The 20,546-nt window shown below is 46.0% G+C and overlaps 1 protein-coding gene across 2 annotated transcripts in view; it reads left to right on the forward strand.

Annotated features, from left to right (window-relative positions):
* The window catches only part of plxna3 (plexin A3), a 124,455-nt gene extending 108,897 nt beyond the window's left edge, over positions 1–15,558 (forward strand). For both annotated transcript variants that reach the window (XM_048240860.1, XM_048240859.1), the window contains exons 22-32: positions 698–950; positions 1,510–1,580; positions 4,151–4,297; positions 9,229–9,388; positions 9,841–9,944; positions 10,851–10,947; positions 11,551–11,741; positions 12,571–12,740; positions 13,271–13,483; positions 14,224–14,374; positions 15,432–15,558. In XM_048240860.1, coding sequence (XP_048096817.1) covers positions 698–950; positions 1,510–1,580; positions 4,151–4,297; positions 9,229–9,388; positions 9,841–9,944; positions 10,851–10,947; positions 11,551–11,741; positions 12,571–12,740; positions 13,271–13,483; positions 14,224–14,374; positions 15,432–15,527 — 1,653 coding nt within the window. In that variant the 3' untranslated portion in view covers positions 15,528–15,558. The remainder of the gene's footprint in view (positions 1–697; positions 951–1,509; positions 1,581–4,150; positions 4,298–9,228; positions 9,389–9,840; positions 9,945–10,850; positions 10,948–11,550; positions 11,742–12,570; positions 12,741–13,270; positions 13,484–14,223; positions 14,375–15,431) is intronic.
* The last annotated feature ends 4,988 nt before the right edge of the window (positions 15,559–20,546 follow it).

Consider the following 20,546-nt stretch of genomic DNA (forward strand, 5'->3'; position numbering starts at 1 on the left):
CTGGGTCCTTTTTGTTTGTTTATATTTTGTTTATTTTTCTTGTTTCTTTATATGTTGTTTACTTTTCTTCCCATCTTTCTCTTCCTTCCTTCCTCCCTCCCCACTCCCTTTTCTGTTGCAGAGGTTTATACAGCATACATGTAATAAGTAGTGCAATGTTTGAACTGTAGTCCCCAGTTTATGTAGTCCCCAAATAAAGTCCCCATTTTATGACACTGTAGTGATTCAATCCTCAGTTTCGATCTGCATTATGGTGGGGAGCATCATTGAGTGTCAGCTAGACAGAGGAATGAAATGAATGTAATTTCATCAACACAGACACCACCTTTAACAAACTAGTTAAGTTTATATCAGTGGAAAGAACAGGTAGGAGGATGGCTGTCAGAGTGAAGAATTCAGTGACGAGTGATAGACATATACGACGTCCATAACTAATGTGCAGGACCGGAAACAAGAAGCTCTTCCCATTCTACTAATGGAAGTGTCTCATCATCCATCTCATCTCCTTTAAATACCTAAAGGCTAGTTCACACATAATTATGTCCATTCTACCATGTCCATGGGCCTAGGTGGGGATCTCCATCATGACCACTTGATACCAACTGATGTGTTTGTAAATATGCAGTAATTTTGTTGTAAACATAAACATCCTCCTCCTCCTCCTCCTCCTCCTCATCCTCCTCTTCCTCCTCCTCAGTCTCCAGCCAACGTGGAGAAGGCCCTGCGTCTGTTCAGCCAGTTGCTGCACAACAAGATGTTCCTGCTGACGTTCATCCACACGCTGGAGGCACAGCGCTCCTTCTCCATGCGCGACCGCGGCAACGTGGCCTCCCTCCTGATGGCGGCGCTGCAAGGCCGCATGGAATACGCCACCGTGGTGCTCAAGCAGTTGCTGGCCGACCTCATCGAGAAGAACCTGGAGAACCGCAACCACCCCAAGCTGCTGCTCCCGCTTGGTCAGGGGGCACAGGGGGAACTGTTGGGGGGGTTATGGGGGGGTTATGTGATGGGTATTATCATTATCATTATCACTGTGGTATGTTTGTCTTATGTGTTTTTAGAGTATGAGGAGTAGAATTTCTGTATCTATGTGTGTGTGCTTAGTTTGTGTGCTTGTATATTTGTGTGTTTATGTGTGAGCAAGTTTATTTTTGTTTGTGTGTGTTTGTGTTTCTTTGTTTTTGTGTGTTTGTGTATAAATGTATGTTTATGTTTTTTTTTTGTGTGTGTGTGTGTGTGTGTGTGTGTGTGTGTGTGTGTGTTGAGTATCAGCTGTGCTTAAAAACATTCATGGAACTTCTGCAAGGCAGGGGGTCTGACAGAACCAAAGTGTCGGAAATGTTGGCATATGCTGGTGCATTTTTCCTAGATGTAAGTGTGTGTGTGTGTGTGTGTGTGTGCTAAGGTAAGGTAGATGAAAAAGAGCAGCCAAAAGGAAAGGGTGAGATTGCGTATGAAATGAGGGGAGTGAGATGAGTGCTGACTGTGTGTGTCTTCTGGGTCTGAACTGTAGAACGGAGTCTGTGGCGGAAAAGATGCTCACCAACTGGTTCACCTTCCTCCTGCACCGCTTCCTCAAGGTGAGCATTAATGATCCCTTGCTGTGCTCTCTCTCTCTCTCTCTCTCTCCCCATCTCCTTTTTCAATTAAAGGTTAAAATCATCATCTTTTAGCCCGGGCTTTTCCCTCATCCATTTTCACATTGCCCTTCTCACAAGATGGCTTTATTTTTATTAAGGGGCGTTTATGAAATATCAGCAGCTGCAAGTCCAGATTTCATTTTGGGAACGAGCACCGCTAACTAGCACAATATGTAATTTTCATGGAGGGCATTTAGGAATTGGCTCTGCGGATTTTTTGTATTTAATATATTTTTTTTATTTATTTATCATGAAGAATGATTCATAGCCCCCGAGCTCTGAAGCTCACTAAACCCACGCAGTGTCTCAGATAACAGCACAGGAGAAAAAAATATGCTGTTTTTTTTTTTTTTAATCCAACCCTGAAATTGGCCCTCTGGGGCCACCATAGCGCTTTCCTCACCATCCTTCCAGAAGCAACATCCCGCCAGGTGCTCGTGAAACACGTCACCCAAACCAGCGCCCCCCGCCCGCCCCCAAAAAATAAAAATAAAAAATTCTACGCTACGCCGGCCTCAGCTCATAAGCTTCTGTCTTACACCTAGAAGGTCATAAGCTGATCCTGGCGCTCGTTTGCCGTTAAGGACGCGAACATCGGTCCCATTGTGCTCCAGAGCAGGAAATGCCCAGCGGATTGTAGCCCTGGCCGCGGGCCAAGGGCATTTAAGTTACATCAGTGCAGATGTTAAAGTGGTTTTGGCCACCTCCCCAGCCTGCACAAGTAATTACTCAGAAATGCTTTCTGCAAGCTTACTTAAACGTCCATCGGCCACGCCGTCCATCGGCCAAGCCTTTATTCCCACACTCGGCCTTCTGCTGCTCCGCACCGTGTTTTCATACTCATTTTAGACCTGAACATTAAGACAATTACATTTCTTTTATTACCATAAAAAAAAAACATTTACTAATAATAAAAAAAGGAATCGTTCGAAACAGTGACCATTTGCTGCCGTGATTAGAAATACTGATCCGTTTCCCCTTCTGGAGAATTCACCAGTGAGGTATTGATGTCAGTCAATAATGGTTAGTTAGTGTCAGTTTCCTCGGTCGGCTGCGCTGGTCTGATGTGTCAGTGATATGGCCAGTGGATCTGTGTCAGTTGGGCAGTGTAATGTGGAGCGTGTAATGGGCCTGTCTGCTGGAGGGTGGAGAGTTGGGTTTCACTGTGGGGGCTGCACTGTGGCGGGGAGCCCACGGGGGCTAATGCACAGTGTGGCTGAGGTCTCTCTCGCCTTCTCTCAGGCCTCCTGTGTGTGTGTGTGTGTGTGTGTGTGTGTGTGTGTGTGCGTGCATGTGCGTGTGTATGTGTGTGTGTGTGTTGGGCGGCAGAGGGGGGGTTGAGCGGATGTTGCGCTGTAATTAATAATGTCAAGTTGATCGTGCCTAAGAACTAAATAATAGTGTTCCCGTAGTGTCCCTGTTTAGTCATCAAAAGCTTTTAAGTGGGTAATTGGCGACTTCTCCGCTCCTCAGCGACGCCGCTTGAAAGGAAACGTGATTGCCCATCCACACTCTCATCACTCCCTCCCGCTCACTCTCCACGCCCTTCTCACTCTCTCATCACTCCCTCCTTCTCTCCCTCCCTTTTTTTTCTCTCTCTCTTTCCATGCTTTCTCTCATTCCCTTATTACTCACTCCTTACCTCACACTTGATCCCTCTCTCACTCTCACTCTCTTTCTATCCCTCTCTCTCTCTCTCCCCTCCCTCTCCCTCTCTGACACTTTCTCACCAGTGCTTCTTTGTCTTTCAGTAATTCTCAAGCACAGAGTACTGGTGAGAAGCCGCACATGTGTTTTTAAAGTGCTTGGTGTTAAAGGAGCTGGGTTTTACTGCGGTCAGATGGGAAGGGCTGTTTTGTGAATGAGCCGTGAGGTTTTGTGACCTTTTTTTCACCAGTTCTTTTCTTTCGTTTTCTTTGCTTTCATTGTTGTGATTGTACATAAAGGGTTGTATGGCTGAAAAGGTGGCTGATAAAATCTCTCCCATCTCTCTGCTATCTCTCTCCTCTGCCCCACCCTATCTCTTACCCCCGGCCCACTCTTACCTCTTTCCCCTTCTCCCCTCTCGCTCTTTTCTTCTTCCCTTTCTTCCTCTCAATCTTTTTATCCTTTCTCCCCCATCTTCCTCCCTATCTTCCTCTCTCGCCCTGTCTCTTGACCCCCATCTCTCCCCCTACCTTTCATTGCTCCCCCTATTGATCACACCATCCCCTTTCCCCCTCTTTCTTTTCTGCTCTCTCTCTCTCTCTCTCTCCCCCCCATTTCTCCCTCTCCCCTCTCTGTTTCTCTCCATCTCTCTGTCCTTCCCTCTCTACCCATCTCTCTCTCTCTCCCTCTCTCCCTCCCCCTCTCCCCCCTCTGTGTCTCTCTCCATCTCTCTTGTCCTTCCTTCTCTACCCATCTCTCCTCTCTCTCTCCCCCTCTTCTCTCTCTGTCCCTCTCTCTCTCTCTTTCTCCCTCTCTTCTCTCTCTCCCCCCTCTCTCTGTCTCTCCATCTCTGCGTGTCCCAGGAGTGTGCTGGGGAGCCTCTCTTCATGCTGTACTGTGCCATAAAGCAGCAGATGGAGAAGGGCCCCATAGACGCCATCACCGGCGAGGCGCGCTACTCCCTCAGCGAGGACAAGCTCATCCGCCAGCAGATCGACTACAAACAGCTGGTCAGTCCGCCAGGCAGCCGCCTACACACACGCGCACAAACGCACACACATACACTGTCTTGCTCTCACACGCACGCGCACATACACACACACACACCTCACATCAAAACATTTGCACGCTCTTGTACACATGCTTGCACATATACATAAACACACGCAACCACACACCACACACAGCGCAAAGACATTACTCCTCTCTCTCTGTGTCTCTCATGCACACACAGACACACACTCACTCATACAACCACACACACACACACACACATACACACACACACATACCTCACTGTGTGTCTTCTCAGCACATCAGCTCAGCACCTGCCAAGTCTGCTTGTGTTGAGGATGGCACAGTCTGTGTCAAACTGGCATTTAGCAGATTTTCTCCGGGGGTGTGCCAAAGAGGACGCTGTCCAAATGGGATTCCAGCATGTCTCTGTGCACCCCTCCTCCTTCAATCCCCCTGTGTGCTTATGACAGGTTCCTGTTGAAGCACTACATGGCGCGCTTGACCCCCACGGGCCCCGGCGTCCATAAAGCAGTCGCGCTCAACACGGCTTCATTAAAAACCAACAGCAGATGATGTCACTCTGTCGTTTTGTGTTTTTTAATGGAGGCGGGGGCAGACCCATTAGCGACTGCTGTTGCTGCCACGGCCTGATGACAGAGATGGAGAGACTAGTGTGTGGGGGAGAGAGAGGGAGGGAAGCAGGGGAGGAGGGGAGAGGCTGATGGGCGAGGGATACTGGAAGGCCTCCACTCAGCACTCCTGAGTCGCCCAGTGCAGTGCAGCAGGCCTCGCAGTGATTCAAACAAATCAGCCAATTTATTAGCCTCTCATAAACCAGGCCTTTCGCCTCTCCCCAGCTACTGAAAGCTCACACTACCTCTGTCTCTACCTCTTATTCTCTCTCTTTCTCTCTCTTTCTCTCTCTCTCTCTCTCTCTCTCTCTCTCTCATTCTGTATTTATCTCTCTCTAGCTAGCTCCTTTGGCTTTCCCCATCACTTTCCTGGTAGCTCTTTCCCTCTTTCCACCCTCTTTCTCTCCTCCTCTCTTTCTCTCCTCCTCCTCCTCTTTCTCTCCTCCTCTCTTTCTCTCCTCCTCCTCCTTTTTCTCTCCTCCTCTCTTTCTCTCCTCCTCCTCCTCTTTCTCTCTCTCCCCGCTCCCCTCGCTCTTGTGGTGTGGGCGTATCAGGGCCAGTGCCAGGAAACGCTACCTTTTAAACAATTCATGATTTACTCGCCCTCTCTCATGCCCATTGACTTCCACATAAAAGCCATACACACACACACACACACACACACACACACACACACACACACACACACACACACAGAGTGCCAAATGAATACCCACCCACCATGGTAACCAGACAGGAACTCTCGCCTACCCCTCTTTGAGAAAATGACCTCATCCTGTATACAAAATTAATAACTCTGTGCCTGACCCCTGTGGTACATTGGAGGAAGAAGAAGACATGGCGCTGTGCTGCTGCTGCTGTAGCACTCCAGTGGTGGCATCAGCCCAGGCTCTACAGTAGTGTCTTCATCCTCCGCCTCGTCCCCAGCCCAGCCTCATCTTTCTGCTTATAACTCCAGCCTGTAATCACTGCACTGCAGACAGAGAGAGAGAGAGCGAGAGAGAGAGAGAGAGAGAGGGAAGGATAGAGAGGGAGAGGAGAAGAGTGGGGAGCGGAACGTAGGATATTTCTGCTCTGCCCGGTGGAAAGCGAGAGAGGGTGGGGGGAAAAAAGGAATCGATAACGGAGCGTGACAGATGTCCTACTGTAGGAGCTGGCCCCCGAAAGACGCGGACTCCAGGGAGCGCTCGTAAAGGGCAGCTTCACAGCACCGCCCTAGGGCTCCACACCTGCCTGTTAATGTGAGGCAAACATATACACACACACAAACACACACACACACACACACAAACACATGTGCACACACACACACAAGCACAAACACATGTATAATTCCGGCAGCAGAGTCCACAAAGAGCTTGTGGCATGTTAATGTGATTGTGTGTAGCGTGTGTGTCCTTATGAGCGAGTGTATATTGGTGATTGGATCTTCTATCACGACCGTTCGTTCCCTTTCAACCTTGCGCATTCCTGACCCTGAACTTGAGAGAGTGAGAGCCCCTGGCTTTGTAATTCGAGCCTCGTGTTCAAAACCCGGAGCGTCGGGTGTCAGCAGTCGCCCTTTTATGAGGTCCAAAAAAGAGCGAGGCTGCATCCTTGCACGCTGCCCCGATTCACGAGGCCTCCCCTCTCCTCCCTGTATGGCGTGGTGTTCGAAATAGATGCGCTTGGCAGCAGCGACGCAAGGAGGATGGTCCTCTGAGACTGGAGTGTCGCAACGGTGACTGCGGCGCCTTTAAAAATTTTCTTCTTTCTCCCAGCTCCCGGGAGCTCACTGCTCTTAGCCCAGAGCTGTGGTGGGAGTCCTTGGGTGTTTAGAGCGGTGTTTAAAAACCTAATCTCCTCTCCTAGGGGGTCCCCCACCAATCAGCGCGCTCGCACCCGCCTGTCCCAGCTCTGCTCTGGACACCCTAAATATAGCCGTCCAGCCAGTCGCCGGGAAAGTTCCATAATTTGATGTGTAATTAGGTTTTAATCGCAAACTCTTCACTTGTTAAATATTTATCCGGGTAACTGGCAGGAGAGGGGTGGGGAGATGAGGAGGGGGAGGGGTGATGGGAGTAGGGCTGTTGGGCGAGTGGGGGCTGGAATTGGAAATTGCCTTTTGCTTAATGATCACCGAGTAGCCATATTGCAGATGCTACACCTCCTCCTCTCTTTTGCTCTCTCCTCACGCCAGCTGCACATTTCTTTAATCACCTGATTAATACACCACACAAACACACACACACACACACATATCCACACATACATACACCAAAGGTCTTCTTCTGAATTTATATGGACTCTCTCCATCTCACGACAACCAGGGCTACTACACATCATCAAACAGGCATCAATGGTAATAACCATTGACCTCCTTTATTGTTTCAGACTGTGATATTAAAAACTGATACTGTGGCTAATTTGCCTGTAACATACTCCTATGATGGGTGGTTAGATTAGATTAGATTAGATTCAACTTTATTGTCATTGTGCAGAGTACAAAGACAACAAAATGCAGTTTCCGCATTTCTTGCAAAAAGAGCTTAGCAGGAAAGAAGCCTCCTCTGAACCTGCTGGTTCGGGTGCGGAGAGACCTGTAACGCCTCAATGAATTTCCTCGATGGAGGGGAGTGAGGAACCGGTGATACGTTGGGCAGTTTTCACCACCCTCTGCAGTGCTTTTCGGTCGTAGGCAGAGCAGTTGCCATACCAAACTGACACAGTTGGTGAGGATGCTCTCGATGGTGCAGCTGTAGAAGTTCCCCAAGATCTGAGGAGACAGGTGGACCTTCTTTAGTCTCCTCAGAAAGAAGAGACGCTGGTGAGCCTTCTTGATCAGGGTAGAGGTGTTGAGGGTCCAAGAGAGGTCCTCAGAGATGTGGACACCCAGAAACTTGAAGCTGGTGACCCGCTCCCCCTCAGTCCCGTTGATGAGAATGGGAGTGTGTATGCTAGCTTTAGACTTCCACAATGAGCTGTTAGGTGCTGGACCTCCTCCCTGTAGCCCATCTCATCGTTACTGCTGATGAGACCAATCACCGTAGTGTCGTCTGCAAACTTGACAATGGTGTTAGTATTAGTTTATGGTCCTGTTTGCAGTTACAGGCCTATAAGTGCTGGTACACTTCCCATAACCCAGACACCATTTACCTGTAAGAACATTTCTTTTTTTCTGTGCTCAACTACTGTGCATGCACACTGCCACACTCCTCTAAAGGACATTTGCAGGTGCTTGATGATTTAATAGCCAGTACTCTGAAAGGTCCTTCAGTTTTTATGACCGATCGTATAGCAGTTAGTCTCCCTGGGACCAGTCATCGCACAGCGTTGTCACCCCGGGACACAAGCGCATGTCTGAAGCAAACTTGTTGAAACTTCAGCAGCTGATGGGGATGAAAGACACCACTCACTGACTACGCCTGCTGAGCTTTGCTTCTAAATCCTGTTCTCAACTTGACAAGAACGCCACGGAACATCTTGCAAGAAGGGATTTCGTGTTCCCTCTTAACACTACTGACGTTGGATTGGTTTGATTTCAGACTCATTTAACTGCCTAATCGTTCCCAGCCATGTTCATGTCTAAATACCTCCCGCGGTTGTCTACAGATGTACACTGTAATGTACTTCTAGCTCCACATGACTGTAAGGCATTGTAAAGTGTATTGTCTCCCCAGGATGGCATGTGTCTGTTTTACCTAAGCCCCCGATAAATCCTTGTTTGTAGTCAAGTCAATGGGCTCTGCCATGGCTATATTGATCCGAGGATGTTTCATTAAGCGTTCTGGATCACACAATACTCTGACTGATGGCGATAAGGAGATGGAGTCCTCACAGTCGAAGACGCAGTTTAATGTTTATGTGGGAGTGTTGATCAATCAGCGTGGGGTGGAATGGCATCAATTGATCAGGTGAAAAACAGACAGACTTGAGGAAATGCCAGCAATACATCCATTGCCCAGGGAGAGAGGAAGCGAGATCTTCACAGCAAACTCATTAGGCTCAAGGATAAAGTTGTGCACACCACCCACTCTTGTTCAAGATGTGTGTGTGTGTGTGTGTGCTTTGAGTCAGTGAGTTTATATTATATCAGACCTTTGGCGTATGGTACATAAATCTAGCAGCTGTACCGTATGACTGAAAAAGATGCATTTTATCTCGATCACCTCCAAAAGTGTGCAGTGTACCTTGTAGAACTACTGAAATCCTGTTTGTTTCGTGTGCTTGTGTTCGTATTACTGTCCTTGTGTCTTTGTGTGCGAGTACACGTGTGTGTGTGTGTGTTCACGTGTGTGTCCCCTCTTCCTCAGACACTAATGTGCATCCCTCCCGAGGGTGAGGTCGGCACAGAGATCCCAGTGAAGGTGATTAACTGTGACACCATAACCCAAGTGAAGGACAAGCTCCTGGACACCGCCTACAAGGGCATCCCTTACTCTCAGCGACCTCAGGCAGACGACATGGATCTGGGTAAAAAAATAATAACACACACAGCCTCCCTCCCTTCCTCAGCAGACACCCCATTAATGCCTCCACACACACATGCACACACAGAGACACACACCATTCTTATACACCCACCTCACTGATGATTCACCTCCGCTTCCCGTAGTCTGCCACTCCTTTGATTCATAACAGGGCATAAATTGTTTTGGGTTTTAATGGTCACGGCAGTCGTCTCCCATTCGAAAGTCACTAAAACAGAGTGGCAGGTTTTCATTAGTTCCAGATTAGAGTACCGCTTTGCATAATGCACAAAGAACTATTACCATGAATCGTGTCCCTGGTGCGTGCCTGCTTAGCAAATACTCAAAGTATATCACAGGGGGAAAAACAGGGTGTTATTCACTGACGCCACCAGGACATCAGGCTGTGAGATTGGGTTTATTTATCTCTCTAACTGGGCACAACTCATCCTCCAGAGTGGAGACAAGGGCGACTGACCCGGATCATTCTTCAGGACGAGGACGTGACCACCAAGATCGAGAGTGACTGGAAGAGACTGAATACTCTGGCACACTACCAGGTGAGAACCAATGGGCTCCCTTAAAACAGATTCCTGTTTGAATATGCTTTACTAAAGGTAAATTCTAAACAAACTTAACTAAAGGTACATAAACAAACTTCACTAAAGGTACATTCTAAACAAACTTAAAGTTCTCAAGGTTCTATCTGGACCCGTTTTATCATAAAGAACCTTGCATCCAAAGCTTTATAACTGTGAAGGTTTTAGAGCTCAAAGTACTTTTAATCAAAGTATCCTTTATTACAGGGTTATATATGGAATCTTCAAGGATTGTCTTAAGGGCAGGAGCCTTGAGGGCTTAAGATTGCACCTCAGATTTAGAGTTTGAGTCAGATTGCTGTAGCGTTAGCTGGATTACAGGGGCACTACTGAGACAGCGGTGAATTGGTCCATCCAATTATTTGTGCAATTTGCAGTGAAATGTAAGTGCACTTTAAAGCCACTTGGATATGTCTACACCCAAAGTTCCATTTCTACTCCGAGATCTGGGTACAGAACCATCACACTAGTCAAACAAATTGGACTTTCAGGGTCAAGCATACTAGGGCACGTTATGGATGGCATAGTGTGAGTACACCCGCCCGTACAGGAAGAAATGTTCTTCCCAAACCTGAACATTTGTAGCATGAGAAAATTTTGGGTTGTTTTTTGGACCTCTGAAAGGGTCTCGATAGCTGTAATAATCTCACTAATAGAAAAAAGAACTTAATGGATGTTGATTGCTCAGATGGCTTTTTTTGTCCTGGTTTTAATTTACATAGTCTTTAGACTTTGTAGTATAGACTTTGTAGGGTGTAGTTTCAGATAAGGCCTCTGTCATGGACCCTGTGCTGTGGTGCTTGGTTGTGAATAACTGCTAATGTAAGTGTAATGTAAAGTAAACGCCTGGTCGTTCTCCTCCTGCAGGTGACTGACGGGTCGCTGGTAGCTCTGGTTCAGAAGCAGGTGTCTGCGTACAACATCGCCAACTCTTTCACCTTCACCCGCTCCCTCAGCAGATACGGTAAGCTACGAGGCTACGACACTGCCAGTGGGGACAATATTATGGGTTTATATAGAATTATAGGCTGCTTCATCGCAAAATAATTAAATCTCTCTTGAGGCCTGCACAGATCCATATGTCTGTGTGTCCATATGGATTCGTAGAGATCTATAGATACCGTATGTCCATCTGTTGGGCTGTGAGATCATTTCATGGTCACCATTCTGGACAGCTGTGTGCAAGTCATAAAGGCTCACTTAGCATGAGAAAACACATGGGCTTAAATCCCTGTGTAACGTGGTGACCAGTGAGCTGAATTCTTACTGTATTTCTGTAACCCAATCATCATTGTTGATTATCTGCAATGTCTCTCTCCGTCTCACCTCAACCCTTGAGGACGCGCCATACATGTCACTCAATTCAGATCAATGAGGAGTTCAGAGATTTGAAGCTGAAAATCAACCAAAGACTCTTCGGCAAAGCTTCCCCAGTCAATCACAGTGCTTGTTCAGTGGAGCTTGGGGATTGTAGGATGTACGTTGAGCGGATTTGTTCTATCCTCACGCCATTTAACGTGTCCTCTTTAACCCTTTCTCTCCTCGTCCGCGCCTCCCTCTCTCCCAGAGAGCCTCCTGCGGACGTCCAGCAGCCCGGACAGCCTTCGCTCGCGGGCGCCCATGATCACCCCCGACCAGGAGACGGGCACCAAGCTGTGGCACCTGGTCAAGAACCACGAGCACGCTGACCAGCGCGAGGGAGACCGCGGCAGCAAGATGGTCTCGGAGATTTACCTCACCAGACTTCTGGCTACCAAGGTTTGCCCATTTTTTTCCCCCTAGTCTGCTTCTCGTCATGTTTGAAGGTTTTGGCATTTTCGGGGGGTTCTCTATAGTTGGTACTTCAAATAAATAAAGTATGCTTCGCAGGGGGAGCTGTGTATCACATCCATACCACATTCGGGTCTAAATGACCCGGGGGTTCGACTCCGCAGTTATCTCCCGATCCAACGCCCCATCTCTCTCCCACTTGTTTCCTATCACTCTCAACCGTCCTTTCTACGTAAAGGCAAAAGCCCCCCAAAACTACAAAAAAGCATACATGTCATGTCTGATTGCTGACGTTGCGCAATAGAACATCTAGATAAATGCACTCATTATTAATAGAAGCTGCTCTTTAGTCTATGCAGTCTTAAGCATGTGGGCAGAATGTCTGGGACAAAATAATGGATGATGGACCCTGTGGCTGAGTTTAAAATGTTTAAGGATGGCCGGTCATTAAATTAAAAGGCTTTTTAAGTTGTTGTGTACTTCAAGAAAAGGTTGCCATGGATTGTAATCTGTTTTTCAGTTAATACTGGGCATTTTTGGAGTCTAGTCAGTCTGGCCTTAGTCATTGATTGGCAAACAATAGATTTTGCTTGTGTGTGTGTGTGTTGTTTTGTTGTTGTTGTTGCAAGTACTGAAGTTTGTCACGTTCCATGTCAGGCAACCTAGAGGTTATTAGTTAGAAGAACAAGAATATAGAATTAAGATGTGTGTGTGTGTGTGTGTGTGTGTGTGTGCGCAAGCTATCAACGGAACTGTATGTGTGTGGGAGTAAATGTGCATCAGCTTGAGCGGCTCTTGTGTCTTCATGTGGCTGCAGGGTACGCTGCAGAAGTTTGTGGACGACCTCTTCGAGACGGTCTTCAGCACGGCACACCGGGGCAGCGCACTGCCGCTGGCCATCAAGTACATGTTCGACTTCCTGGACGAGCAGGCTGACCGCAGGCAGATCAGCGACCCTGATGTGCGCCACACCTGGAAAAGCAACTGGTGAGCATGTGAACCAAACCCCCCACCCCCCACCCCAACACCGCCCCTCACTGGTCTAATCCTCCGGACATGGAATGAGAGAAAGACAGTGTGTCCACCTCCACTCTCCCCACCAGCCCCTCACAGCCACTCAGGGCTCTAATCCTGCGGACAGGGGGGCCAAGAGAGACTGAGAGACAGACAGAGCGCTTGCTTCATTAGTGCAGTGTAATTAACTGTGGCTGTCAAAAGCACTTGAAGCCATTTAAGAGCACACATAATGGCGCCCTGTTAAAGAATATTAAAGGTCATAATTGGTTTTGGAGTTTTTTGCTAAATGCTTGCTGGCATTTGAGGGGCAGCATAAGCAGTGTACAGTTGGGGGATTAGGGAAATGGATCTTCTACTTCCTTTTTTAAAATGGATAATTACTGAAAATGTATGATCATAAATAAAAATGGCCTCTTCTCGTTTCTCACTCTTTGACTCTCTCCCCCTTTTATTTCTCTCTCTCTCTCTCTGTCTCTCTTTCTCTCTCTCTCCTTTGCCAGTCTGCCTCTGCGTTTCTGGGTGAACGTGATCAAGAACCCGCAGTTTGTCTTTGACATCCACAAGAACAGCATCACAGATGCGTGCCTGTCGGTGGTGGCGCAGACCTTCATGGACTCCTGCTCCACCTCGGACCACCGGCTGGGCAAGGACTCGCCCTCCAACAAGCTGCTCTACGCTAAAGACATCCCCAACTACAAGAGCTGGGTGGAGAGGTGAGGCCTGCGGGCATGAGTGGCGGATGTCTGGGGTGGGAGTCAAGGGTCGGGGAGGGGGTTGGGGGTCATTCTGGTCACCCGTGCAAGGCTAACCTAACCAGCTGGTACATACAGAAGTCTTCCGTACTCAGCTACAGCAGTGAAGGGGGAGCTCTGTGCCTTTGCTGGGTTCTGTCAGTCATTTTAATGCATTCTTTAAGAATCTTACCCAAAAAGTATTCGCCTAACAATTAAAGCAAACCTTTCAGCAGTACTGTTGGCTGTGAAGGTATAAATTACAACCTTGATAAAGGGAAGGTAGACAGGAACATCTCTGAAAACCATGGCCTTGATGGATGGGCCTTCATGTCGGACCGTTTGGCCGCAGGACCCAGCCCCAGTGTTAACCTTATCAGAATTTACTTCTGTCTGCCCCGCTTCTGTAGTATTCGGCCCCTGGATGGAGTCCATCTGGGCTTTAGTAGTGATTAGAGCATTGTGTTTCATCCTGACATTCCAATTTTTGGCGCAGTAAAAACCGACTCGAGGCCCTCGGTCTCAAGAACCTATGGCATTCGCACACTCAATGTGCCATAAAGGCGTTCAGCGAAAGTAATGATGCCACTTAATCTGCCCCAACACGCTGCCCATCTGCCAGTGTGCATAAAGGAAGGGGATAAGCACAGACCTCCACCAGGAGTGTGTTTAAAAATCATTTCTTTTGTGTGCGTGTGTGCATGTGTGTGCACGTATGGCAGGTATTACAGAGATATCAGCAAGATGCCCAGCATCAGCGATCAGGACATGGACGCTTATCTGGTGGAGCAGTCTCGTCTCCATGGTAGCGAGTTCAACACTCTCAGTGCCCTCAACGAACTCTACTTCTACATCAACAAGTACAAGGAGGAGGTGAGACCAAGAGGGGAGACAGTGAGAAGTGGAATACAGAGTGCCTGCTCTGTGCTGGATTCCACTTCATTAAGCTCTTTCAGAAAAAAAAAAAAAAGTTTCTTCTTACTTTCAAAACTATTCTCTGCAGAAAAATGTCAGTCATCTTAGACAAAAACACATGAAATGTGTCTTTCTGAGTGTGCGTACAGAAGACACGTTGACTCAAGATATATTTATGAGCAAGGCCGTAATCTTGAGAATGTCAAATTGAAACCATGAGGATGTCAGATGGAATGTCCATTACCCACATGTATTTCGTAGTGCAAGAAGCATTTGTGAATTAGCCTACACACACTTACACAATTCACTGTTACAAAGATGGGACTCCTTTACCAGAAGGGGAAGAATTTATGGTTTTACCATAGCAACAGATACAAAACATACAGTTCTGCATGGATACCAAAAATCCGTTGTGCTGAACGGAATTGCTTTGCAGATTTGCTCCAGTTAGAATGCAAAAATGTGGGACTCGGCATAACCCAAGTTTTAGTAGCTTATAACGCTCTGACCTGAATGCTGGTCTGTACTGTACAGATAGTTTGGGTTTTCTTACAATAAAACTTACAATCATGTCTCATGTATGGGTTTAGCAGAGTTAGTTTGCAGGATTACAAAAATAATGAAATGTATATTTCAAAAGCACATTTTGCAATGTGTGTAAAGTTTGATACATAGGAACAATTGGGTTATACTGCCAGGGTTTTAAAAGCGCATTTAGCTGTAGAGTTTGATGCATGAGACCTATTGAGGTCCAGTGCCCGGGTGTGCTGTGTGATTGCTTTGGCGGTGACAGTGTGTCATCATACACATTTAAAAGTCTGAGTCCATAAATAACCATTCAGCCTGACTTGTTTGCATTTCTATTCAAATGCGGCTCAATTTGCAAATTGAATGCATGCTATCAACTAATGGAGTTTGTCTCTGACTCTTGCTCTCCATTTGTGTTCATTCTCTCATCCCCATCTCTCTTTCTCTCTCTTTCTTTCTCTATCTCTCTCTCTCTCTTTGTGCACAGATCTTGACAGCGCTAGACAGGGATGGTTACTGCCGCAAACACAAGCTGCGGCACAAACTGGAACAAGCCATTAACCTGATGTCCGGCAGCAGCTGAGGGCCGCCACAGATGGATCCTGGGAAGGGAGGGGGAGGGCGGGGCGGGGGCCGCAACGCTGAGGTTGGAGTTTGAGTGTCTGTATGAATGTGTGTGTGTGTCGTGTGTGTGTGTGTGTGTGTGTGTGTGTGTCTGTGTGTGTGCAGCTGAGTAAGAGGAAGGGGGAAGGGGGGCTTTTTGGGTCATTGGGAGATTGAGGCAGGGGGTGGGTTGGGGTGGGTGGGGTTGTATTGATTATCAGACCTGTGTTGGAGAGACATCCACAGTTTATTCTAACAAGAGGGTGGATACGAATGACACTGGACAATCAACACTAAGAACCACAGCACAGCACAAAGCCCAATGTATCTGACCCCAACCTCTTGCCCCCCAAATCTCCTCTTATCTCTCCGACACCTCTACCTGCCATCGCCAGTGAGACTTTCAAGAGATTTCCTTTCTCTTTTTTGAGTTCTCTTCTTCTCCTTCTCCTTCTCCTTCTCAACCTTCTTCTTCTCCTCCTTCTTCTTCTTCTTCTTCTTCTTCTTCTTCTTCACACTGGCCTTTTTTCTTCTCTTCAAAAAAAGACTCTTTAAAAAAGCAACTGCCTAAAACTCAATGGATGTGAACTACTGTGGATATAATGAGATACATTCCATGAAAAAGGTATATGTGACGTTGCCTTGGAAACTGTGCTGAATTGCCAAGCTAGTGCCATGGAAAGGTTAACTTTCATTCACTCTGGGGTGGGTATCTATGTGTGTGTGGGGGGGATAAGAGATTGTCGGGATATTAATACTTCTTAGTAAATCCAAACTGCGTTGTGGACTTTTTGGCATTTATCAGTGGGGAAAATAATAATGAACAACAAAAAAAAAAGGACAATACAAAAGCAATTGGAAGATCAACGTTCAAAAGTGGGGGACAAAGATGCCATGTGGACCCCAGGTAGAGTAGAGAGAGAGACACGAGTCTGCAGCAGCAGCCATCCTGAGTCACGGCCCGAGGAAACACATCCCCTGGGGTCAAAGGTCAGGGAGTCATTGACGGCCTGCGGGCCTAACGGACGGATGGACGTGCCCTGAAGCAAGTCCAGGGGCCCGCAGTGCGGCCTGGGGACGAGGGACTAATTCATCGCCTGGCACATCTCTCAAATGCCATAGACTTTACAAAGCGCCTTTGTTTCTTCACCCGTCTTTTCTGTTTTTGCTTTTCTTCTGCTCTTGAATTAGTGCGCGCGCGGGAAGGGCGGGGGCCAAAATGGACGCTGGCCTTATCAGTTTTTGGTGAGAGATCAGTGGTCCTTTCTTCAAAGCTTGCCTTTTTTGTCGTCGCCGTCGTCGTTGTTGCTGTTGTTGTTGATGTTGCATTCTGGATGGATACAAACCTCTGTTGCTCTACAGATGGATGTGCTCCACCCCTGAAATGGATTTTATCCACCCAATCAACATCCCCCCCGGCCCCTTAATGTTTTAACTCCTTTGTGAATATGTGAGGGCTGGAGTACATCCACATGTCCTCAGATCTCAAACACTACTGACATGGAAAAGGATGCTCCGCTAACATCAGGTGTCCTATGTGCATCTTATCCACAAAAAGCAATAAGTCTGAGAAACACGAGTAAGCCATTAGGGACACATCGACTCTTTGAACACTGTTCAGTAACCACTAAGATTTGGGATGTTCCTACATGAATGTTCCAAAGATGTTCCTATGTTTGTTTGTAGCAACTTGAGGGGCTTCACAATAGAGTGGTCTCTATTGTTCTAACTTCACACAACCCTGCAAGTCTATGTCTCTATTCATACAGCTTCAGTTTTTTTATTCTGATTTAAAATTCTAGAGAGATGCAAGACAAACATTTTACAGTACACGTCTGCTTTAAGTTCTAGACGTTTATGGATACATATGGACTTCTGGCTGTTTTGTTGAGCTCGTTAGTGTACAGTGGATATTTATGCAGTAGATTTTTTTGCCAAATACGTTTAATGCAACTCCAAGCACAATAATGGAGGGCCTCTCTGCCTACACGCATCATTTTAAATTTGTATTTTTAACCTATTGCTTTCTATTTTGGGAACACACTTGACTCCAGAGTCTATACTGAGTCAACATCTTCAGCGCTTACTCCTCCAACACAGTTTTACAAGTCTGTGAAAGCCATTTAGACACATTGCTCCATTGGCCTGCTTTACTGTTCACATGAAGCAGTTTTAGTTGTGCTTCTCAACAGTTAAAGGTGCAGTCAGCAATTGTACGCCATTTTAAGCCCATAACATTTTTTGTCACATTCAACAATCATCTCCTCATGACCGCTAGCTTCCCATTCTGTGAGTACACTGTAAAAAAAAAAAATGTTTCTGTAGGCAGCCCAGACTCCGAAAACTCGAAACAAACTCGAAAGTGGGGGCAGCCTGTCTCCTAAACAAAAACAAAACCATGCTTGGATTTTTTTCTGGGAATACTGAAGGGAGGGATGAGCTACCTCTCTGGTGGGTTTTGTTTGACCTTGATTAAAAAATATAATGTACATTGTTTTGGACAAAAGTGTCCAAAACAATGTAGTTGTGTATAAACATTAACAAACGTGAATCTTGCGCAATCGCTGACTGCACCTTTAACTCTCAAATGGTCAGGCCTTTCTTCATTGCTTTTGTACATAGGGCCTGTGCACACGCACATACAGAGAAGAAACACACACACATGCACGCTCGTGTCCCTGGTGTACATTGTGGTGAGGTACGTCCAGTGGCTGTTGACGCTTTTCCATGGCAGTAGTGTGTAGCTGAGTTACCGACGGAGTCGTTTATGTTCAGCCATTTTTCCCAAACATCTCTGGGGAGGACGTATCGACTGGAGCTGATACTGTAATAACTGACCCCTGAGGTTTTTTTTGTATTGCCATTTTTTTCATTTCTGTGTGGTTCTGAGTTCTGCCCGTTCCAATGAAGTATTTATTGTGTCTAATTTATTGTGCATAATTTATTTGTGTTTCGCAAACGCAAGAATGTACACGATTTCATGTACAGTATTGGAGACTTTACGCATATCCTGGTCCGGCTTCGTCATTGCTTTTTGTATGTAAGAATGATGCCGCAAGAGAATGAATTTGTTTATGAGAATTTTTTCATGATTTTTTCAAATTGCATATCAAGAAATGTGCGTTCTTTTTTTTTTTTTAACTCTCGTATTTGAAAGATTTTAATGTTTCATTCTACCACGGACCCCTAATATTCAATCGACCCCACTATATTGCTCTATGGAGATAACAAATGACATGTATTCTGACCAAAGAGGCTGTAGCGTTAGATTAGATTAAAGGGGGAGGGCTTTTAGAAGAACCAGGTCGGTCTCATTTAGACGCTGCTATACTACCCTAATGTGTTAAAAACAGGTTCTGTGAGGTTTTACTTGGTTTGAATTATTTTACTATTCTCTTAAAATCCTTTCTTTCATAGTCAGGTCCATCCCTCTTCATAGGTGTCTTAGCTCCCCAGATACCAAACATGTCTGCTTACCTTAATATTTCATATGTGCAGTACTCTTGCACTACAAATTGACAGTGATGCTAATACAAACATATCTAAACTATGAAAATGAGGCTCACTGCAAACCACGGTTCATGTTTTTTTGGGGGGGTTCTCATAGAATGTTAAAGCAACCCACTAAGACCTCATTAGGCCAAGGGAGAAGTATACTTCCCCAGACTTTCTTGATGCACATTAAGCAGGCAGTGGCCTGAACAAAATGTCTGGGAGACTAGATGAGTAATTAAGGTAGCATACTCGCTCACTCAAGGAGAAGGCTTCATCAAACTACAGCACATTTTCATCATCAAAAAAAAAAAAAAAAAACTCCAACGCTGACTATAAAGGCATGCAGAGAGCAGTAGGAAGCTGGTCATGATAGACTCTCCAGACAAACAAATCAGTGTCCTCACACTCTCCCGCTCGGATTGCGTGCGCAGGCGAGATGTTGCAGCAGGAGCCGATGTGTGCAGCTCATTAACATTTTAAAAGCTGCAGGAGGATAATTAAAGAGGAAGTATCCCTCTGAACATTCATTTGTTATTTTTGGGGGAAAGGAAAGAAACGAGGTCAGTGGATAGAAATCTGGGTCTTCTTCAGCAGACTGTTTTTTTTTTGTGACTGCGGTCTTTAATGGAAATTTGCCTCAGTCGGAAACTGCTGCCTACTCGCCAAAAGGTGCCGGGTCAGCATGGCAGGTGTATTATGGATATCAAAGCACCGGATGAACCACTTTCTCGAATTAAAAGCGATAATAAATCTCACAACATGCATAAAAGCGTTTTTTTTTTTTACTTTCTGCAGACTCATGGTTAAAACCATATTGTAATGACTAACTGTGATTACAGTACGACCACCGCTCGATTGGAAAGGCAAACATCTGTTTTATTTTTCCTAAGCATTGTGGAACTTTGCGCACACAAAATCCAGAACCACAAAATCACAGTCCCCGAGAGACTGGTTTTCAGGGCCATGTATGTTTGGGTAGCAGAACTCAGAGCCACAACACAGCCAGACACGATGATCTATTATTGTATTGTGGTAAACAGCATAATAATGATGATGATGATGATGATTATGATAATATTCCAAAAGCACCTGCAGCGTATGAGGCCAAGGAGAGTGTGCAGAATCGTGGTGTTTCTCAGTAGTTACTGTAGAGGAATAACGTCAGTTTTTAGATCCATCGCTGCATTTCAAAGTCAGTGTTCTTGTAAAGCATCTTTGTCTCAGATAAATTAATTATAATTTATTTGTTTTTTTTTTCTTTCTTTTTGTCGGATTATCCCAAATGTTTTAATCAATTTAAACGTAACAGACTTGTTTACAGTTTCAAAGATTATATGGAGTTTATTAACTTTTGTGTCCGGGGAGGAAGTGACTCTGGAGTGACTGACTGGTTGGTGGGTGACTGCTCTGCCTAGTCCTTAATTCTATATAAATATATAAATATATTTTGTATAATTATTGGTTTTGAAATGTTTCTTTTTAAATTATTGTTTTGTTTTCTTTT

This window comes from Alosa alosa, chromosome 4 (assembly GCF_017589495.1).
Source record: "Alosa alosa isolate M-15738 ecotype Scorff River chromosome 4, AALO_Geno_1.1, whole genome shotgun sequence".
NCBI classification, from domain to species: domain Eukaryota; kingdom Metazoa; phylum Chordata; class Actinopteri; order Clupeiformes; family Clupeidae; genus Alosa; species Alosa alosa.